The sequence below is a fragment of the Chelonia mydas genome, chromosome 1, assembly GCF_015237465.2.
Source record: "Chelonia mydas isolate rCheMyd1 chromosome 1, rCheMyd1.pri.v2, whole genome shotgun sequence".
Classification (NCBI taxonomy): domain Eukaryota; kingdom Metazoa; phylum Chordata; order Testudines; family Cheloniidae; genus Chelonia; species Chelonia mydas.
In genome coordinates this window covers 328075106-328098572 of record NC_057849.1, presented here as the reverse complement: position 1 = coordinate 328098572, position 23467 = coordinate 328075106, and the positions used below count along the sequence as shown (strand labels likewise).

At 40.9% G+C, this 23467-nt stretch overlaps 1 protein-coding gene across 2 annotated transcripts in view; it reads left to right on the top strand.

The window, feature by feature from the left end:
* Positions 1–7319, top strand: part of PCLO (piccolo presynaptic cytomatrix protein) — a 530921-nt gene extending 523602 nt beyond the window's left edge. For both annotated transcript variants that reach the window (XM_043552451.1, XM_043552450.1), the window contains one exon: positions 2224–7319. In XM_043552451.1, coding sequence (XP_043408386.1) covers positions 2224–2364 — 141 coding nt within the window. In that variant the 3' untranslated portion in view covers positions 2365–7319. The remainder of the gene's footprint in view (positions 1–2223) is intronic.
* The last annotated feature ends 16148 nt before the right edge of the window (positions 7320–23467 follow it).

Sequence of the window (23467 nt, the reverse complement as noted above, 5' to 3'; positions counted from 1 at the left end):
TTTGAAAAATTGCAGCTCACACATGCTCAAAAGGTTGTTTGTTTGTTTTTTCAATTTTGAGCAGCTAAAATCTCCAAACATTCTGTCTACTCTGGGCATGCTCCAGCTCAAGGCTGAGCAGCACTTCTCTTGCAATTGCAGCTCAGGGCTTCTGTGGGCAATGCTGGGGTCTGGGACTGGGTTTGAGACCGAGCATACTGGAACTGAGAACAGTCATTCCTGTGCTCTAAATGCCCCTCCTGCTGGACCCAGGCAATGTGGAGGTAGAAGCTGTCTGAAGCTGCAGAGGGGATTAGAGCTGAATCTTCACGGATGGGGCAGTAGATGGAGGCAAGGAGTTGAAGGAATAGACTGGGACCAGAGGCTAGGAGGTGGGGAGAAGGAGCCTGGGAGTTGGGGTGAGGAGGTGACTGGGACAAGCAACCTTAATTCTGGAATTCTGGCATTTCTTAACTTTTGAGTGCTTGATTTTGCAACGTTCATCGTGTTGTTTTGACATAGTTTTCCTGTGTATAATATTTATATAGTGCCTTTCATCTGAGACTTTAAAAATGCATGACTGACACTCATGAAGACAGCCTCTCAACACCTTTATGAAGTATTATTGTACCCATTTTACACATGAGGAAAGTAAGGTTGTGACGGGTTGGATCACAGAAACCCCCTTGGGGCTGCCAGCTGATGTGCCAAGACTACTTCTGCCCCTGCTTTCCCTGCCAGCTTGGGACTCTGGAACCCTTCCTGGTTACAAACACAGACCCAGGTCTGAAGCACATTCCACAAACTGCAGGCTTAACTGAAAGCAGCCTAAGAAGTGTTCCTGTCTTTAACACTCAGATGCCCAACTCCCAATGGGGTCCAAACCAAATAAATCCCAAATAAATCTGTTTTACCCTCTATAAAGCTTATACAGGGTAAACTCATAAATTATTTTCCCTCTATAACACTGATAGAGAGATATGCACAGCTGTTTGCCCCCCCACCCCAGGTATTAATACATACTCTGGGTTAATTAATAAGTAAAAATTGATTTTATTAAATACAGGAAGTAGGATTTAAGTGGTTCCAAGTAATACCAGACAGAACAAAGTGAATTACCAAGAAAAATAAAATAAAACACGCAAGCCTATGCCTAATACAGTAAGAAAGTGATTACAGATGAAACCTCACCCTTAGAGATGTTCCAGTAAGCTTCTTTTACAGACTAACCTCCTTCTAGTCTGGGTCCAGCAATCACTCCCATCCTTGTGGCTACTGTCCTTTGTTCCAGTCTCTTTCAGGTAACCTTCAGGGGTGGAGAGGCTATCTCTTGAGCCAGCTGAAGGCAAAATGGAGTGGTCTCCCAGGGGCTTAAATAGACTTTCTCTTGTGGGTGGAGACTCCCTCCTCTCTCCTGTGCAAAGTCCAACTCCAAGATGGAGTTTTGGAGTCACATGGACAAGTCACATGTCCATGCATGACTCAGTTTTTACAGGCAGCAGCCATTGACCAGGTTCTATCTTGAATGTTTCCAGGAAGACTTCTTATGTGGATTGGAGTCTTCCAAGATCCATTGTTCATTAAGTGTTTCTTGACTGGGCACTTAATTTGCACATTCCTTTCTCAAGAAGCTGACCAAATGCTTCACTAAGGCTACTTAAAATCAAGCAAGTACACAGCCAATATTCATAACTTCCAGTACAAAATGATACATGCCTACAAATGGGATGAATTATATTCAGTAGATCATAACCTTTCCGGAGATACGTTATATGGCATATGTAGCATAAAACATATTCCAGTTATGTTATATTTACATTCATAAGCATATTTCCATAAAGCATTATGGGGGTGCAATGTCACAAAGGTACATAGAGATTAAGTCCCAAATGCACACACCTAGATGTCTAAAACTGGGCTCCCAAAATTATAGGCCATTGTCAAAAATTTGGCCACATTTTGCGTTTGAGCTGAGGATAGACTCCAGGACTGCTGAATTCCATTCATCTGCTCTAGCCAGTAGATCACAGAACAAGGAAGTGGAATAGGGGAGAAGCTCTGCGTTCACTGCATTTCCTCTCAAATGGGGTAATATCCTTGTGTAGCAGGCTGTGCGTTGTTTCTTTACTGTTCTACAGGTGCAAACCTAGATGTCAACATTTCTGAATCTTTATTGTACACCAGCAAGTCGTATGTGTAATTAAGCAAATAAGACAATTTTAACCATATTTTTTTTCTTCCCAGATTCTGCTTGTCTCCAATGGAGGGAAGTTTATGAAAAAGACACTGATTGGTGAAGCTTATATCTGGCTTGACAAAGTCGATCTAAGGAAAAGAATAGTAAACTGGCACAAACTGATGGTCAGCTCTACACAAACACATTGAGCAGACAAGTCTGCTTAGGGCACTAAACCTTGCAGCGTCTGCTGTAAATGGCATTACTCCAAGACTATAGTTTAATATTGTGTTTAGCTAGGCTTTCAGAATACCAAGTAGGGAAGAGTGAGCTCTGGGCTACATAGCACACTTAAATGAGGGCTAGTCAACTTGTTTTGCTGTAAAAGATAGCAAAGAAAAAAAGTGAGCCCAGAACTAAAAGCGAGGAAGTTTGAAAAGAAGATGGATATGAGGGCTCCTTGACATTGGACTCTTTGTGGCTGTCAGGAGAGTAACTCAGAAAGAAATAATGAAGGCTTGAAGGCAGGTGTTAATGCAGAGTTTGGCTGCGGCTGGAAGTAATGTGTCTGAGAGAGCAATCTGCGTTTCTGTGCAACCAGAAGGAGATCATTTTATGCAAAAGCACCTAGGATGACTGGTTTTTCAAATCTCACTTATCAGAAGTGTAAAACTTGTTCCTCTGCACCTTAGAATCTCTGATAATTTGTTGTTGTGAGATTATGCCACAGGACACAAACTGCAGGCTGTTTGTAGTGGTGGGAACATTATTTTACATGTTTTTTTTTTCCTTTATGTAAAGAAGATACACTATATAGAGAATCAGATCAAAATTATTTCATTTTGTTTCCATGCATTAACAATGAGTGTAGGTCTTGGTCCTGGAATGTAAAGAATAAAAGCACACCCGTGGCTATTTTTTGTTTTTGGAGGGTGGTTGGAAAGAGAAAGGATCAAATGGAAATTGCACTAAATAAGGATGGGGGTGGGAGAGAATGTTTTCTGTGCTAATGAAACTGCAATTCATCCTTCCCTTTGGGTCAGCGGTTTACAAAAATGGGTTTGTCTCTTTACAGTTTAAGCACTGAGATCAATGCTATAATTTCAACTATTCCCTTTTTGTCTCCAACCATCAGCCTTACCCTTAGACTGTTTAAAGGCAGTAAAAGTTTAAAATATATAGTATGTACTCTGAAACATTAGACCCATTGTGCTAATGCTACCCTGCTGTTTGTGGAGCTCTGGATCAACAACAACCTCAGCAACACACAAACTCCTTCTTGACAGCTAACAAGAAGGAATAACAAAATGTTTACCATCTGGGGATTGAAACATTAATGCGTGTCAAGAATTTCCTTTGAGAAACTCAGGTGAATGACTGAAACTAGTCCATTCAAATGTGGCTTGACAGTTATGAAATATGTAATTAAATGAAGGTCACTGGCAACACTATAGCTTAAGGTTGTGTCGGAGGTTCCAAAATAAAAGTTCTATTTTCAGGTGTTTATAACTCAGCAGTAACAATTTCCTTTCGACTAAAACTTTGCATAGGGGATCTTAAACTGGGTGTGATAATTTTCTTCTAACTCAGATTAAAAGAAAAAGGAAAGTACTTTCATCATTCTTAAAATTGTAGAAATATTTAAAATAAATTGGCATGGGATTAATTCCCTTACCGTTCAAAAATGGCTTCATATATTTTATACCTTCATATTTTGAAGCGATTTGGCAGGGGATTACCCTGAAAGATCATTGCTTTTTTGTATTTAAAAAGAAAGTGACCAAATGTAAAATGCTGGCAAGTGTTTACTGTGTTTGCCCAACAGGAACTTTTCATACACCATTTTAAGTACCCATGTTGTTTTTTTTTACTAGGGTAAAAAAATGACTTACATGGTCAATTCAAATTATTCCTTGGGATAAGAATTATATGCTTTAAATAAAATAGGGATAGATGAGAAACCAGATTGACTCTGAAAGAGCTATTGCAGTTGTTTAACTTGATGACACTTTTCTACATATTTTTTTCCATTTATTTATTCAAAATTAAAAATAACACCATGGGAAATGAGTGCAATATAGAGCAATGGGAAAATGTTAGGGATGCACAAACCAAAGAAAGACAAGTAAGTCCAAGTTAAGGCTTTGGTGTACCACATTTTACTTGCAACACAATGCATTCCTACCAAAATGCCATAAGTTATCATAAAGACACAACAGCACTGTCAGTGGCAGCATGGCGTGTGCTTTGACTTTTAGTGTTGTGCTTTTGTCAGTGTTTTACCCAACTTCGATCTTATGTAATCACAGTCTGTTGGTGATAATATAAAATATCCTAAATATTGTGATTTATATGGAGAGTAAGATTCTTAAAAACCAAAATCCCCAACCAAACCAAAAATCCCTAAGTGGGATTTTTTTAAAAAAAAAATCTTTCATGTAAGTATTGCTCCTTTGTTGGGTTATTTTAAATGCCTGATGTCTACAGTAAGTCCTTTCTTTTCTGAAATGTCCAATTTCAATTACTGCATGAAGTAAAAGCAGTGAGATGTGCAATTTTGTGCAAACTGCTGGTAATTTTGTTCTTGCTCAGATTTATTATGAAGACAGCGAGTCATGCTGATGGTTGCTATGGAGATTTCCAGCAGGCGCTAGCACTAACTGGATGGCTTACTAGGAAGCCTATAATCATTATTCTTAATTGACGAAAGTGGGCTGGCATACTTTGCTCTTATATGCATTCACAAATGTTTCTGGTATTTTTATGAAACGGGATTGCTTGTTTGGTGTGGCTGGGGCTGTCCAGGAAAGCCACAGTTACTTTGGAATTAGCCCTCTGAAATGGGTTTAATTCATGCATCTTTATATATTGAAATTCAAGTGTGACTTGTCTGTTGGAATCCCACAGAGAAATACAAAGGGTAGTGGCTGTCAGGAAAACTGGTCACTATTAGCAATGGCTTGACCAACAGCAGTAGTGACAGGACTCTTTTAATTTCATAGTTGTTCTCCTGTGCAAAGAGATAGTGACAGAGCTGGGTCCATACACTTTCCCTTTTGTGAGATTACCATCAATTCAGAGTTCGCAAGATGCTTCCAAAGTGTGCCAAGTTCCTTTTTTGATCAGATCTCTAGGTTGTACTGGAATCATTCTATGCAACACTGTTTCGTGTTTGAATGCATTTTTCTTTTTTGGGTGAATGAAGTCAGGAAAAAAAACCCTTCTTGTGACATTAAAAAAAAAAAAAACCACCAAACAAGGACTATTAGTATTTTTTTACTTTTTTTGTATATATTGCAAAATATTCTTTCACCCCTCCCCCCCATTTTATGTTTCTTCTAGTGGCTGAAAGTCCTTAGATGTGGCAGCAGATCTTATCCTCTCTAAATGATTGATTATTAGTGAATTCACACGTTTCTTTGAAGATGCATATTGTGGCTAGGCAATGGCAGAAGCATTTTAATTTGCTTTATTCATACGTCTGCTGAGTCAACAGAGATTGAAGTTGCTTCTTTGTTCAAGGCCTTGTACAGTGGAAACAAGCTGAATTACGAGAAAAAGCACAGTGTATGTGTTTACAAATAACAGGGATTTCTAATGTGGTCATTACTATTATGCATACAATGAGCAACAAACCATTTTCTTTTTTCCTAGTTCACACTAAACATGAGAGTTTCTATGATGACTGTTGAGCTAGTACTTTATCATTACACTTTAAAGGGATAGTATCCAGGGGAAATATGAGTGCTGCTGCTTTATTATTACCCACGTTTTTTACATCATATCTCAGCGGAAGTAATAAGGGCCTGATCCAACGCCTATCGAAGTCAATGGTAATCCTTCCATTCACTTCAGTGTGGTTTTGGATCAAGACCTAGGAATTGATAGAGTTAATTTTCTGGATACATAGGTGTTCCAATGGTTAGATTGTGGGGGATACTGTAGCTGGTAACCAGCTGATATTGATTCTGACTCTAGGAATGAGGAGGAGGAGGACTGCTGGGGAAGAAGAAGCTAGTGTACCCTATAGAAATGATTTAATTAGTATTTAGTTTCATGGAAATATCATAAAGATGTTAATAGTATTTTTTTAATCTTATTATTTGAATCATAACTGACAATATTTTTAAGTACTTTATTTTCATTGCTACAGTGTCTGTGTCCCAGATTCCACTAAGTATCTATCTAGATATGTACATACATTATGTATAAGAGAAAAATTGCATCTGTATAACTGAAACTTGAAGTAGTAATGGAACAGAGAGGTAGTTCAGTGTAAGTATCCATCTACATCACATTTGGGGCCCAGTCCTGCATTCCTGGTTGCACCCGGGCTGAAGGATTGGGCCTTCTTTTTGAATTCCTAGTTGCCTTTGGTAAGAAAGTAGAAAGAATAAGCAAAATCTGGATACTCTCTCTTTAAATCATAAGATGCATTTTGATGTTTTCCGTATGTTCTGGTTTATTCTTTTTTAAAAGAAGATTAATAAATATACTGATGAGCTCAAAATTATAATATATTATATATATATATATATCCATAACTCAGACTACGTGATTTGAGAGAAAGCAGTTTTCTTAATTTGTTACCCTGTAAATAAGTATACATTTTTGTATAACAAATCAAGTTTGAATTATGAATTCCATCTGGCGTCCAAGCATGTGAATGTGAGCATTATTTGACTGTATCTTGTATAGATGTTCAGTGACGTGCTCAGGTGCTCAGCAATAGCTGACTAGCGTGTGTGCTGTCATGCTAGCAGACTATGTGTACAGCGTATCCAATGTTTAAAAAAAATCTACAAAAATACCTTAAAAAAAACCAAACAACAAGAAGAGTAGTCCTTGGAGAAATGTAATGTTTCTTCAATGAATGTTGCATGCATTGATGGTGGTTTGTTAATTTTGTTTTGTTTTGTTTTATTTATTTTGCTTCCGAATTCTCTCAGCAAAACAAAACAAACTTGTTCTAAAAGTTGTATAAATTGAGACAAAAGCAGTATGAGAACTGTATACAGAAAATGCTTGTAAATCTGTCTCGGTTTCCACTTTATGTATAAATCCATGTTATGGTTTTGTGGTTGTATACAGGATGTATCTTGAGAACTTATGCAAATTGTGCTGTATAAAGGCTGTGACCCCAGTCTGACTAATAAATATTTAAAATATCCACTTTGGTTTCTTTTCCCCATTGAATGCATAAATCTATACACATAGGAATTTTGCCGGCCTTAATTCATCCTCCACGTTGACTTTAGTGGGCTTACAGTAGGGTTGAATTTAGCCCAGCTGTGATGCTGTACCCAACACCTACCTAGTGAAGCTACCATTCCGAACCCTACATGGGCACCCCCTCCCAAGGTGTTTGCAATTCCGCCATTTTCCCACATTTTCAGTGTTAAATAGGGCTTGCTTTGCCCTAGGGTCCCTCAGACAGATTAGCACCCGCATTCCCCAAGATGAATCTCAGTGCCTTGCCTGTGTTCCTCCTGGCATCTCCCAGACAGCATCAGTGTGATTCTAGCAGCACCCTGGAAGCACGTGCAGCATATCGCCTCCTCCACACCTGGCTAACTCTGGTATAAAGATGAGATAGAGACATGCCCTAGTGCTGTACTATCCACTACTAGGAATCTATCACCCATGACAGCACTAGGAACACACAGAGACAATATTCCCTCCCCACCTTCCAATGGAATTCTGGCCAACTCCAATAGAAAAAGGGAGAAAGGACTCCCCTTCTGGTACCCTGTTCCTGGACGATTGTGCTACCCCCATAGCAAGCCTCTATTAACTTAATTCTTACAATTTATAAAACTATTATAATAAATTATTAAAATTATTTCTGATTTTTCAGCTCTTGAGTCTGTTTGGAAATAAAGAAGTAGTGGCAGCATGATTTAATGAATCCCATGATCAAATTCATTACGAGAACATGAACAAATTAATTAAACTGAGGATTTTCTGGATTCACAGAGGATTTTGAAAAAGAATTGGCTGCTAATCCTAACAAGTTAAATCTGTAATAACATCCACAATTCTCACTCCGCATCAGAAAGTGACAAAGTACACTGTTAATACACAAAGATTTTAAGTCCTGCTCAAAATGGGAATTGAACACAAATTATTTGCTACAAAGGAGAATCGAGATTATATAAATTATGACATATAAAAAGAATAAATCAGCAAGAAGTGTGTGGAATACAGAATTCCTTTTTCAAGCCACATGAATTGTTCAGATGTTTTTTACAGAAAATTTTTGCAAACTGCAGTTTCCAGACCTGCTTTGAGATAAATGCATCCAGAAATGGCAAAGTAAAAGGGAACTGAAAACCTTATGGCTTTAATCTGTCAGATGTTTACAAGGTGCTGTGTTGTAGTAGCCATGCTGGCCCCAGGATATGTAAGAAATCTGATATGAGCGGTACTATCTTTTATTGAACCAAATTCTGTTGGCGGAAGGGACTGAGGAGAAGCTAATAAAGCAGATAATTTGGAGGCATGGCCTGGGAAAGAACAGAACTGGCTGCATCCTAGTAATATTCAAGAGAATTACTGTCAGTGCAGCCTGTTAAATTTCAAGAGCTACCAAAGCACAAGAAAGTTTATCATAATATTTAGCAAGCATTTTTCATTCATAGACTTGCATGTGGGAACAAAGTGAGTAAGCAGATCAGGTGACTTCCTCCAGTGTCATTCTGTGTTACACAGAGCCAGAGGCAGAGCTTGGGTTTGCTTTCCAGTCCATACCCAATCAATCAGACCATGCCAAGCAGAAGACATGTAGGCACATAGGTCACTTTATCATAACACACTTAGGTGCCTAGGAAATTTGGGTGCCCACAGGGATAAGTGGCAGCTGAATGGGTGCTTTGAGAATCTCTATTTGAATTTAGGCACCAAAAGTGGCAGTTAGCCACCTAATTCCTCCGTGTAGCAGCAGCAGGGCCAGGAATACCGTAAAACCCGCAGAATAGTTCCAAATTGATACATTGACTTTCTATTTTTGCCAGACCATTATGTTATGGCAGCACTGATTTTGAGCACCTTTTCTTTTTCTTCCCACCTCCAACACATCGTAATATGCACACACTTTGGAATCTATTTTCCTTCATCATTAACCACCCTTGACGTAAGCAGGTACCTGCTGTGCTTTAGAATGCCTTGTGAAGAAGTCCTAGAATCATAGAATATCAGGGTTGGAAGGGACCTCAGTAGGTCGTCTAGTCCAACCCCCTGCTCAAAGTCATTTGTTGATTCTCCTTCCCCGTGCAACAGTGGATGGACGCCTGGAAGTTCCTGTCTCTTCAACCATCTCTCCTCCTCTGCTTCCTTCTCTTCAGCCTTCTCTCCTCCTCACCCCTTCCAGCTATGTCTAGCCCTCAGGTAAAGTGGTTATTTCATGCAGGATACAGCATACTAGGAGTAGCCTAATGACCATCATGGGGCTGTACTTTAGTGGCCCCACACTGGACAGAGGGAAATCCCTCCACTGCATCTTCAAGATGCCAAAGGTTCTCTCTATCACTAACTGAGTGTGTTTGTGGACACAATTGTATCGCTCGTAAGCCTCAGTTGTTGGGTTTCCTATGGGTGAAGCACCAGGGCTGGAAGGGGGATCCTCTGTCACCTCTAGGTTTGTGATGGGGCCCACTCACCCGCATTGGATGGGGAAGGGTTAACCCTATATTGTGGGCTGAGACAGCCACACCCCCTCAACGCTACTGGGAATACTCCAAATGCACTAGTATAAAAGGGAGCAGCTTAGCTTAGTGGGGGGCTGACCGCTGGAGAGGAAGGATGGACGCCACAGGCTCCAGCCAAGGATCAGTCAAAGCCTGAGGCCGTGGGAACCAGAGATGCCGCAACCCACGCAGATGCCAGGTTACCCACAGAGGCCTTGCAGAATCCAGAGTTGCTGGGGACAGTGCAGACCAGGGAACCCAGAGACAGAGAAGATGCCCAGACCGCACCAGCGGGAACCATGGTAGGAAGCAGCACAAGGGAATTAGATCGTAGCCCGGCTAGTGAACCGGAACTTTGAGTCAGTGTGTTTCGGTCAGACCTCTCCTCCCCGCTGACTCAGTGGCATGCATTCTTGCCACTATCAGGGGCTGGAGCCTCCCTGGAATGCCACCACCCTCATTTTGTGCATGGCGGCCCCCTTCCCCAACTGAGGCCACTATGCCTTAGTGCCCTGCTAACAGATGTGGATGTATTGACTTTGGCCAGTAGGCCTTACTACCCCGCTAACAGAGGCGAATCTATGGACTTTGGCCGTTAGGCCTTACTGCCCTGCTGAATCACGTAAATCTAGTGACTTTGGCTGCTGGGCCTTACTTCCCTGCTAACCGGGGCTAATGTATTGACTCTGGTCATTGGGCCACACTGCCCTCCTAACAGGGGCACATATACATTAGGATTAAGACACCTGTCCCCATGGTAGGGTGGCACTGTGTCAAGGTGGTAGTGTCCAGTAGCGCAGTCCAATAGTGCAGCCAGAACATGCTGTGGATTGGGCTTGTGTGGTTGATGCATGTGGTGTGATTGGTGATGCGTGGGGGAGGTGAGTTCCCCATGTCTTACCTTACCAGTGTGGCTTCCTCTAAGGAAGGTCCACCATAGACAGGGTCTTCTCTGTAAGACAATTGCAGGAAAAGTGCAGAGAGAAGCGTATTCCACTGTACATGGCTTTTATAGATTTAACAAAAGCCTTTGATAGAGTTAGTCATCAGGACTTTACGTTGTTTTGAAGAAGCCTGGTTGTCCACCTATATTGCTAAACCTTGTGAAATCCTTACAAAATGGCATGAAGGCAACTGTAATATAGGAAAACCAAGGGTCTGACTCATTTAACATCAACAATTGAGTAAAGCAGGGTTGGATACTGGCTCCTCCATTGTTTAATATTTACTTCTCATTCCTGCTTCAACATGTGTTCCACGATGTTTGAGAGGATGTGTCTTAGCACTAGACATGATGGAGGTTTGTTTAAAGATATTGCAAGGTTCAGAGTTAAGGTGAAGGTGAAGGAGATCATCATACGGGACCTATTGTTTACAGATGATGCCGTCCTTGTGGCTCACAATGTTAACACTCTACAACATCTTATTAGCAAGTTATCTGACTCATACAAAATCTTTGGCCTAGCAATAAGCTTGAAGAGGACTGTTATCATGCACCAAGGCTCTTCAGAACCAGCTCAAGATACCACCTTTGATGACATTTGTCTGGATGTTGTTGAGCAGTTTTGCTACCTTGGCTTTACTGTTACCAGCAACATAGATCTTGATGCTTAACTTGACTGTAGAATTGGCCAAGCAGCCAGGAACTCTGGTCTTTTGCAAGACAGAGCTTGGAACAATAACAAATTGTTAACTAAAGTGAAAAAAACATATTTATTATATGTGTTTTATCCACTCTTCTATATGGCTCAGACACATGGACAACTTATGGCTAACATACCAAAAGACTAAACAGAATTTAAATCAGATGCTTGCGTAAAATTATTTGAATAAGATGGCAAGACAGAATGACAAATATGGAAGTGTTTTAAATTGTGCTGGTATGTCATTCATGGGAATATTGATTAGTAAGAAAAGTCTCAGTTGGCTTGGACATGTCAAGCGGATGCTGGATTACAAGATACTGAAGAGTGCGCGGTACTCTGAAGCTCACAAAGGGTCTAAAAAGAGAGGCAGTCCACAGTACAGATTTCGGAATTCCTGCAAGCATGACTTAGTATCCTTTGGCATCTCTGTGGATGGTTGGCAGGGTCAGCTTGTCGATGGAGCGAGGCGTTGCGAGGCCAACTGGCTCAAGCTTTGGGATGACCAGCGTCAGAGGAGGAAAGAATCTATGGCTGGGATTCAGAGCATTGCTAGTGTGCGGGTAGATGGAACTGTCACACATGCATCAGACTCCGCAGTCATCAGATAACTCGAAGGCATACACACCGTGCTCTGTAAAGAGCGACAGTGTCATTGACCTAACAGACACCCATAGGGAGTCACCCTTGGTGCCTGAGACCAAATGAACAGCATGCAAGGTGTTTGGCGATGACATCTAGAAATTCCATTCTGACATTGCATGCTGCCATCATGTTCATTGCATAATCCCTGTGTCTGTTCATACATACATGGGCACCCTGTTGTGGCTTCCTGAGGTTCACGTATGTGTCATTGACCGCTCTGAACTGAAGGGAAGTATGTGTTTCGGTAGAATTCTGTCATGGTTCTCCTCCAGGCGGGTGGCTCTGCAGGGAACTGAGTGTATTGTATTAACCTGCATGGTTGACTGTAGGAAAGTGACCAGAAAGTGATCAGGTACCCTTGAAGTGCTTGAGTCACTGATTCCGGTGGTCTGGGCAGTGACCCAGTCCCCACTAAGGCAACAGCAGTAGGTAGCAGTGGCTAGGTCCTCCTGAAGGATGTCACACAGGTGGTACGTAGTGTCTGGGTTGAAGTTTTCGTGCCATATGCAGGCCCAGTCTGAGACCCCTATAAAACTGCAGTGAGGTCAGAGGATGCAGCTATTTCCTTGCAGATGGTGAGATCTGGCCTGTGCTGCCACAGGAGGTGCTGCAGCGCTACACTGCTATTGATCATTATTAGTACACCCAACTCTCCAGCCTTCCCAGCACATGATCCCTTCCCCCCCTTCTGTCCCCAGGCATCCAAGCCCACTCCCTAGACCTGTCCCAGCTCTCTCTCTCTCCAGACTCTCTCTCTCTCCAGAACTGAGGTTCCCCTTCCCTGCCCCACCCCATCCCCAGATATTCCTCACCTTCACCCCTGAATTTGACCTACTACCTAACCCCCTGCACAGATAACCAGTACCTCATTCCTGATCAGCTACCTGTAAGGATTGATGGGAATTCAACCCAGGCCTGGAGGGCTCCCAGGTAAACAATAGGTCCCGTATGATGATCTCCTTCACCTTCACCTTAACTCTGAACCTTGCAATATCTTTAAACAAACCTCCATCATGTCTAGTGCTAAGACACATCCTCTCAAACATCGTGGAACACATGTTGAAGCAGGAATGAGAAGTAAATATTAAACAATGTAGGAGCCAGTATCCAACCCTGCTTTACTCAGTTGTTGATGTTAAATGAGTCAGACCCTTGGTTTTCCTATATTACAGTTGCCTTCATGCCATTTTGTAAGGATTTCACAAGGTTTAGCAATATAGGTGGACAACCAGGCTTCTTCAAAACAACGTAAAGTCCTGATGACTAACTCTATCAAAGGCTTTTGTTAAATCTATAAAAGCCATGTACAGTGGAATACGCTTCTCTCTGCACTTTTCCTGCAATTGTCTTACAGAGAAGACCCTGTCTATGGTGGACCTTCCTTAGAGGAAGCCACACTGGGAAGGTAAGACATAGGGAACTCACCTTCCCCACTGAGGTTCCCCTTCCCTGCCCCACCCCATCTGGCTACCCCAAATATTCCTCACCTTCACCCCTGAATTTGACCTACTACCTAACCCCCTGCACAGATAACCCGTACCTCATTCCTGATCAGCTACCTGTAAGGATTGATGGGAATTCAACCCAGGCCTGGAGAGCTCCCAGGCAACCAACGTCCCCACGCTGCCACCCAGCAGCAGCTATATCCTGGCTGCTCCCTGTGACCCAATCTGCAGAGACTGAACACCACAGAAAGTTCCACCTTGAGTGATCTGGCTGACAGTGGTCTTAGTTATCCCTGATTGGCTCCTTGATCCTATATAAGCCCATGGGATGTACCTAGAAGTGTCCAGGCAACAATGTGGATTCCTGGCTAGCAGCCATGACTGTCCTGCATCTGAACTCTTGGTATTGATCTTGGTTCTGACTTGGATTCTTTCTGCCAATCAGCCCCCAGAACTGCAACATGGACCCTGATATCTGATATTGACCCTTGGCCTGATTCCTGACTCTGTCTCTCTCTAACCCTCATCTTGACTCCTGATTCTGAGCCCGGTTTGACCCTCAGCTTAACTCTTTTGGCTCTTGATCCTGACACTGACTCTGACCCCTGGCTTCACTTCCTGGCTCCTCAGCTCCCACCACTAGTTCTGACTTTCTCCACACCAAATCCTGGTTCCCAACAGGTTTTTTCTTTCTCTCTCTCACACACATACACATGCTCTTCTTATGCTGACCTGTGGCACTGGCTGCATTTTCTTGTGGCTACTCAAATGCCCCTCCACCCAACTGTGGCCTGCATCTAGCCCTCCCACATTGGAGGAGGACGTGTATTGGGTGTTAGACATTCTCTGAGCACGTTTACCAGGTTGGGCCTCACAGGCAAGATAGGTGCTTCTCCATCTGTTTTACCCTGCTTTTTGGCTTGCTCTGGAGTTTAGAAGGGAGATAGATGTTCAGAGGGCTAGAAGGAGGCAGCAGTAGTGTGCCCAAAGGTAGAAATGTAAGGGCCAAAGGGCAGTTAGGCATTGAAGTCCCTTTGTGAATGTAGCCCAGAGTCTTATTCTTATTGCAGCTTGTTTTATTTAAATTATATGTGCTGGTCTTTGAACAGAGGTGGTCAAATAGCACATGGGTATTCCCCTAATTCAGGGGTCTCCCAAACAGCAACACTGCCTCAAGAATTGCAGTGTTGTCAGTTCCTGTGATTTTTTATGGTGAGTCTAATGATATTTGGTGATTTAATTAAAGCTTCTAGAGGCCAGTGATTATGTAAGAATTTCAGCTTTCACTTTTTTAAAGTAAACTTCTAGCCTTGTTGACATGGAGAAGAGCCTGAACTGACTGTACCCTAAAGGCTCCAAAGCTAGATGAAAAATAAAAAGAACCCCATATATTTTATTTTTAAATCCCCTGATTTTGTGGGGCTTGACTCATGATTTTTAAACAGTTGGGGTTGACAATACTGGAATAAACTCTAGATAGAAAGATTAAGGAGCAAATTCTCCTGCTGACTACAACAGCTCCCCCAAAAAGAAGCTTCATTCCAAAACTAATAACAATGCAATATTTCTTCAAAGACTGAATAGTGCTCGCATGCCAAGAAAAATACAGGTTCCAGAGTAGCAGCCGTGTTAGTCTGTATCAGCAAAAAAAAAAAAAAAAAATGAGGAGGACTTGTGGCACCTTAGAGACTAACAAATTTATTTGGGCATAAGCTTTCGTGGCCTAAAACCCACTTCATCGGATGCATGGAGTGGAAAACACAGTAGGAAGATATATATACACAGAGAACATGAAAAAATGGGTGTTGCCATACCAACTGTAACGAGACCAATTAATTAAGGGCTATTATCAGCAGGAGAAAAAAACCCTTTTGTAATGATAATCAGGATGGTCCATTTCAAACAGTTGACAAGAAGGTGTGAGTAACAGTAGGGGGAAAATTAGCATGGAGAAATAGTTTTTACTTTACGTAATGACCCATCCACTCCCAGTCTTTATTCAAGCCTAATTTAATGGTGTCCAGTTTGAAAATTAATTCCAATTCTGCAGTTTCTCGTTGGAGTCTGTTTCTGAAGTATTTTTGTGGGAGAACTGCGACTTTCAGGTCTGAAATTGAGTGACCAGGGAGGTTGAAGTGTTCGCTGACTGGTTTTTGAATGTTATAATTCTTGATGTCTGATTTGTGTCCATTTATTCTTTTGCGTAGAGATTGTCCGGTTTGGCCAATGTACATGGCAGAGGGGCATTGTTGGCATATGATGGCATATATCACATTGGTAGATGTGCAGGTGAACGAGCCTCTTATGGTGTGGCTGATGTGATTAGGTCCTATGATGGTGTCCCTTGAATAGATATGTGGACAGAGTTGGCAATGGGCTTTGTTGCAAGGATAGGTTCCTGGGTTAATGTTTTTGTTGCGTGGTGTGTGGTTGCTGGTGAGTATTTGCTTCAGGTTGGGGGGCTGTCTGTAAGCAATGACTGGCCTGTCTCCAAAGATCTGTGAGAATCAGGGATTGTCCTTCAGGATAAGTTGTAGATCCTTGATGATGTGCTGGAGAGTTTTAAGTTGGGGTGACGGCTAGTGGCATCCTGTTACTTTCTTTGTTGGGCATGTCCTGTAGTAGGTGACTTCTGGGTATTCTTCTGACTCTGTCAATCTGTTTCTTCATTTCAGCAGGTAGGTATTGTAGTTTTAAGAATGCTTGATAGAGACCTTGTAGGTGTTTGTCTCTGTCTGAGGGATTGGAGCAAATGCGGTTGTATCTTAGAACTTGGCTGTAGACAATGGATTGTGTGATGTGATCTGGATGAAAGCTGGAGGCATGTAGGTAAGTATAGCAGTCAGTAGGTTTCTGGTATAGGGTGGTGTTTATGTGGCCATCGCTTATTAGCACTGTAGTATCCAGGAAGTGGATCTCTTGTCTGGACTGGTCCAGGCTGAGGTTGATGGTGGGATGGAAATTGTTGAAATCATGGTGGAATTCCTCAAGGGCTTCTTTTCCATGGGTCCAGATGATGAAGATGTCATCAATGTAGCGTAAATAGAGTAGGAGCATTACGGGAGGAGAGCTGGGGAAGTGTTGTTCTAAGTCAGCCATAAAAGTGTTGGCATATTGTGGGGCCATGCGGGCAGCCATAGCAGTGCTGCTAACTTGAAGGTACATATTGTCCCCAAATGTGAAATAGTTATGGATGAGGACAAAGTCACAAAGTTCAGCCATCAGCTTTGCCATGACATTATCGGGGATACTGTTCCTGATGGCCTGTAGTCCATCTTTGTGTGGAGTGTTGGTGTAGAGGGCTTCTACATCCATAGTGGCCAGGATGGTGTTTTCTGGAAGATCACCAATGGAAAATACAGGCACTTAAAGCTATGCCACACTGCCATCTGCTGGCTCTGACCATAACAATAACATATGCCCATTCAACATTGACCTCTGCTGGAACAGAACTGGACCTTATCCAAAGTCTATTAAGTCAGTGGAAAGGCTACCATTAACTTCAGTAGAGTTTGGATAATCTCAGATGGTAAGGGTCTGTCTACACAGAAATGCTCCAGGGAGGTATTGTTTATTAAAATAAATCCAGAAACTCTTAAAGCAAATTAAAATAAAGCTCTCCCAGATAAGGTTTAATCACTACAGTCTCTTCAGTTGACTCGGAAAGCAGCTGTCAGTAGGTGACTTGACAACGGAGCTGAGAGAAATGTAAAAAAATTCCCATCAGAAGTCTTAATGAGGGCGAACTCTGATAATGGTCTGAAGTTTGGCACTGGAGAAAATAAAATGCACCTGAAAAGAGAGTTCTTGGTATTGAGTTACCTTGAACAATTTTAAAGGGCAAACCTGCTCTCATGCATCCTGAATGTGGAGAAGGAAGAGGCACTCAGGAGGATCTTTCCATCTTGCTGGAAAAATGTAATCAGCACTTGGGAATTAAAAAAAAGAAAAAACATCAAGGGGTGAAAAAGGTTAATTGATACTTTCAATTAGAAGCATTAAATATTACCTCCAGGATGCTAGCGCTAAGTGTGAAAACAATGTGCCAGTACTTCTTGTTGGTGTGGAATTTTTAAAAATGCTCCTGCAGCCATGAATTTGCACATTTCAGCAACATTCAGCAGCATCATTTTTCCCCAGTGGCTCTTGACCTCATTTTCAGCAGAGAAAAGACAACGAGAGCATCAAAATTCAATCTAATCAGTAATTACAAATCCCCAAGTGATTTTAGACATCTTTTTGATTATAAAATATTCTAATCTTATTTTATTGGCTGTTACATGATGTATGCCTATAAATATAAAATCCTAGAGACAATTCTGGCACTAAATAGAACTATACGTAGTATTACCAAATAAAACCTGCTTAATTACTGTAAAAATAAGTTGCATATTTAAAAATGTGTGTTATTATTTTTCTTTGCAATGGTTCTTACATAAGTCTTAACATAGCACAAAAATAACCTGATGCACTTCTTTTTTTTTTTTTTTTCACAATTTATAAAGCCTGGTATATTTTCAAATGGAGGAGAAACAAGGGGGGGGGGAAATCAAATGCCCAGCCTAGCCCACATTATTTAAAAACTAGAGGGGAGGGGGCTATCCATGTACAGGAGAGTATAGCAACATATTCAATACTACCCAGTTTATCAAGGCTGTACTCATTCTAGTAAAAAATAGAAAAAGCAGAGTTCTATACCACATACATTTATGACTAATGCAGATGTATGTGCCATGCAGTGTTTTATATTATGTCATGGATCACCTTACTGACCACACTGAAGTGTGCTCAATGTACCCCAACAGCAATAATACAAACAAGTGGGCAGCAGAGCTAGTGGACAGCATAACAGAACTAGGGACAAGTTGTGTCCTCAGTTACCTCTTGGATGGTGTTTCAATAGCACAACGGAGGACAGACTGTTTCATTCTGCTTCTTTACATTTTCAGGGCAAGGGTGGGAGTTGAAGCTATTGCTCATGTTGAGCATGTCAGTGAGGCTATTTCTAGTCCCTTTGAGCCACTCTGGAAAGGGGCCGGAAAGCCATCACATCTCCCTAGGTAAGGATTCTCCTGGTGTGTGGGAATCACCAGCTGGCACAGAGCCAGGGTAGTCTGCCACAGGTGGCATGCCTGGAGTCTTATTGCCTTCCTGCAGTCTTCAGCTGGTGTGATGCTTGTTGTAGGTCATAGCCAACGGGCATAGATTAGAGCAGCTTTGAGGCTGCTCTATTCCATGCCAAGGTCAGACCAGCTTAGAATTGGGCTTAATATCAGGGAAATGCAACTGGCTGCTTTATGGCCCCAACCTCAACTGCACCCAACAGGAACTGGGTGAAACTGAGAATCTAGGTGATGGTCTCCAGATGTTCACATAAGATTCAGATCTAAATAGTTCCTATTAACACTTTTCTGGAGTGTGACATACAGGCCCCATACCCACATCAGCCTAGTTACCTCTCATATCTACCTGCTTTGAGAACTCTAGTGCCACTGTTCACCCTAGAATCCCACACTCCTACAGGGTCCTGGAGCAGGATCTCAGGTTAGGACAAAGGCTCCTTGCCCTCAGGGCCATCCACACAGAGCTAGATATATTAGTTATATCAATTATTTACACCACCCTATGTAGTAAATTTGCTGTGCCATTTGATAACATTGTAGCAAACCGTACAAAATCATCTTAGTAGGATGGTTCTGCACCTTCCATTATTCATTTGAGGCATAAAGGACCAGAAATGTACTCCTGCCATAACACCACCGACTTTAACAGAGTTATTCCAGCACAGGAATTTGGTCAATAATGCTTAATAAATATTCCATTAGGAATCAGGTTTGTGAAGAGAGAAGATAAAAGTCTTTATTAAAGGCACAAACATTAAACTCAAATCAAGTCTGCTCAGGCTTCTGGAACTTCTAGTTCCCAGGATGCATGCTCAGAGGTTTTAACATATGCATTAGCATACTCACTCCCATGTGGTCCTTATTTTATTATATTTGCATAGACATCCTGTACTCATATTCAGATAGCCTTATTGGGGACAAAAATCACTTTCATTCCAAGGATGGGATTTGCAAAAGTGCCTAAGTGACTCAGAAGCACAAGCTTTTGAAAATCCTTCTCTAAGTTATGTTTTTGTTAATGTTGAAATTGAGTTAACAAAAAATGAGAAGTTGAGTTTTTCAGTTGTCGTCAACTTGGTGAAAATGCAGAAATTGCCGATTTCACTCTGTGCTAAGCAGAAAGCCAAAATTAATAACCTTTAAAAGGGAAATTTTATTTGTAGAGAGGTCATGAATTATTACAAAGAGGCCCTGGGGTTCTGAATTTTTAATATTATATTTTAATGATCATGTTGGATCCACAGTACATGTTCAATAAAACTTGGAAGCCCTCCTTCATTCAAACTTCAAAAGAATTTAAAGAGCAGCTGACTAGGCAATGGTCTACAGAGATGACAACAAGGAATGAAAAAGAAAGTGTGTAATCTCCCTGAGGAAAAACAAATACAGAGCCTGTATAAATCAAGAGCATCTGGAAGAGAACTGTTGCAGATGAAGACAATAAGAATAAATTATATGGTTACAACTATGATGGGAGACAGCAGAAAAATAAATTTGGCGCTTTTGCAAAATTAACATAGTAAAAGAAAGCATTAATGTGCATTATATGGAAATGCCATTTTTCACAAACACCACTGTTACCTATTGTTTATTTAGAAAGCACTGTTAAGGCTGAAATAATACTGTAATTACCTGAAAAAAACCCAGAGCATTGTTTATGTTTGTCACTTAAAATGAATATCTTCCATAAACTGGAATCATGATATACTTGATCAAGATTCTTGGAACCCAGCTGCTCACCCCCAAAAGATTAAGTTTCACAAAGTTATGGTATCTGTTCCCACCATAAATAGGATTATTCTGAACAGCATTAATTTCTACTCTCTAGGAATTTAGTTTTTAAATAAAAGAATAATAAAATAGTAGAATATTTTACGTAAATAGAATATGTATGCTAGAGCTGCTTGAAATTTTTCCGTTGAAAAAGATTGAGATAAAAAATGGCTTTTTTCTCTAAAGAAAATTGTTCAATGAAAATGTTTTTTTCAAAAATTTTCAGTTTTACAATTGCAAAAAATTGCCCCCAATTTTTTTTTTTCACTTTTTTTTCAAGGGAAAAATTTGGGGGCAATTTTTCAAATGAAAAATTCAGTTTCTGAAAACTAAACACAAAAACTTTTCATTTTTGGTGTCAGGTTAAAAAAAATTGAAGAGTTCTGTGAAAAGTTTCCTAAAACATAAAAACTTTTCCTTTTTCTTTTTTTGAAAATTTTCTGAGGAAATACTGACCAATATTTTCCCAATCAGTTCTAATGAAAACAGCAAAAATGACAGTGTAACCCAGCGGAAGTCACTTGCAACTGCTGCTTTAAACAGGCCATCAAAACAGTTAACCCAAAAGTTGTAATTTACTCATAATTACTACAGAGTGATACCTGAGCCATTATGGTATTACATCTTAGACCAGGTATCTCAGAGACCACTAAGAGACTTCATAATGACAACCATTGTTCTTGTAGAACAGCTACTATTATTATTTAGACAGAGGTAGTGTTTAGCGGCCCCACTCTGTAATCATGACCCCATTGTGGTTGGTCACAATAACAACCTTCCTGAGATGCTACCCCGAAAAATGAGTTTTGGGGTGCTGCCAAAGTAACCTTTCTGTTGCCCCCTTAATATGCTCTTCCCGGGTAAAAGTTCTTGGGGTTGCTAAGGAAACGCTCAAAGGACACGGATCTAGCCTTCTGATAAAGTAAGTGACACAGGCAGTAATCTTTCCAAAACAAAGTATCCTTTTAGTAAAATAACTAATAGTCCCTAATACAGTGTATTCTAAAAATCCTAAATAAAGCACAAAAAATCCCTGAGACACAAATCCCTTTTTGCAAGTTAAAGAGCACTTAAACTGCAATAGCATATAGTTCAAATGATACTAAGCGAAGTTATTTGTTGCAAGTGGCCAGTTTGCAACAAATTGCTGACAGCAGATCTTAAATTGCTTTAAAGTTCACATAGATAAAATACAGTTAAAACACACACACACACACACACACATCTCAAGCATACACATCTTAAGTACTATAAAAACTATCCTAAACTAATACTAAAACTATAGTTAAAGACTATTAAGCTTATTCTATAAATCCTTTTCTGTTTTCTCTTTAAAAATCAAATCACTGCTGCTGCTGTTCAGCTCCTGGTCAGCCAATTCTGTTTCGCTCCAGCTTTTTTTCCCTCTCCCTCTGCAGTTGTCTTTGGCTTTTCTTTCTGGCACGTTGGCTTCTCCTGTACGGGTCTTGCCTTCTCAGATGCAGCCTTCAGACTCTCCAAAATGCTGCTGGCAGCTGGCCTTTGATGCTACATGGTATCCCTGTCATTATATAGCTTCCTATTCTTGGCTAGTTCCTCACTCACAGTCTTGACCATTACTTCAGACTTCTGATTGGCAGGTTTGACTTTTAAAACAAGTTGTAACCAGTATGAGTGGGTTCTGGCCAGTTAGAGGCTTAGCTGACTGGCCTCTCTGTCATCTCTCCCTTTCTTGCACATGCTCACTGTTATTGTTTACTTCAAATTAGGACTCTACCGACCCCAACACACACTTTTTGCCAAGGCACCATCTTGGAAAGCCCAGATTCTGGGCTTTCTGCCAGGGCACCATTTTAAAAAAATGTTTAATTGTCCTAGGTTCTTACTAAGCATGCTCAGGGTCCGCAGGGCCATCTCAGAGTGGAGTAGTTTTTGCTTATTCAGGATAGAGATCAGAAATACAAAGGAGAGACTGGAAAATTTTCTCTGGTAACAGGGACTTGGCAGGAGGATAGGGTTACCAACCCTCCAGGATTGGCCTGGAGTCTCCCGAAATTGCCATCTCCTGGCAGCCATTGAAAGCAATCCAGGAGATTTTAATAGGATATTTTAAGAAAATGATATTATATCATGTTGGGGAAAAAAATCTCACGGAATCGCTTCAGTTAAAGTTGGCAACCCTACATGAGGAGCCTGGGTTGCCAAAAGGAAGAGTTTGGAGAAGGAACTAATCAGTTAGTCTGCAGGCACATGGCTACAAGGCTAAGCTTCAGTGGCAGCATCTCTGTAAATAGTTACTTTAATAAAGAACCAGTTTAGTTTAGTGTTGTGAACCTATCGATCTATGAAAGAGCCAATATAGTTTAATAAGAATGGAGCCCTCTCATGTTATTACCCAGCACATGTTACATGAACTACTGTATAGACATAACACATACAGAAAAAAAAATCCTTGTCCCAAGAGATCTCAAGATATATTTCAATCTATTCATTTTTATGGCTATAAACTGGTTTGTCAACAATTATCAGTTTTCAGAAAAAAATGGAGTCTTAATTATTACTTTTCTACTGATCATTAACAGACAAATCTTGAGATCAGGCATTTTGAGACAAAAATTTAGCATAAATAAAATGCATTCACTAAATGAAGTCATGTCTTACTCTCTCATTTTTGTCCTGTATTGGTGTTTAATATTCAAATCAATAGTCTCAAGGTGTTCTATAGTGCTGCAGCAAGCTGTTCCCTACGGATTCACATGCCAGGGCCCCAGCCCCTGGAAGCATGTGAGAAATGCGCAAGAGCTCCCTGACTACCTCAGGCAAAAATAATAAACTAAAAATAACCAAGAAGCTTGCTGAGCTGCCACTGGCAACCTTCTGAATTCAATGTTTGCAAGCAAGAGAGCCTGGAAAATTCAGAAGAAAAATTACTGTTACAAGGACATTAATTTCCAATTAATGTTCTCTTGGTCTTTTGCCTTCTGCAGGGCATGCTAAATGCACTTTTGAAATTCTCAGT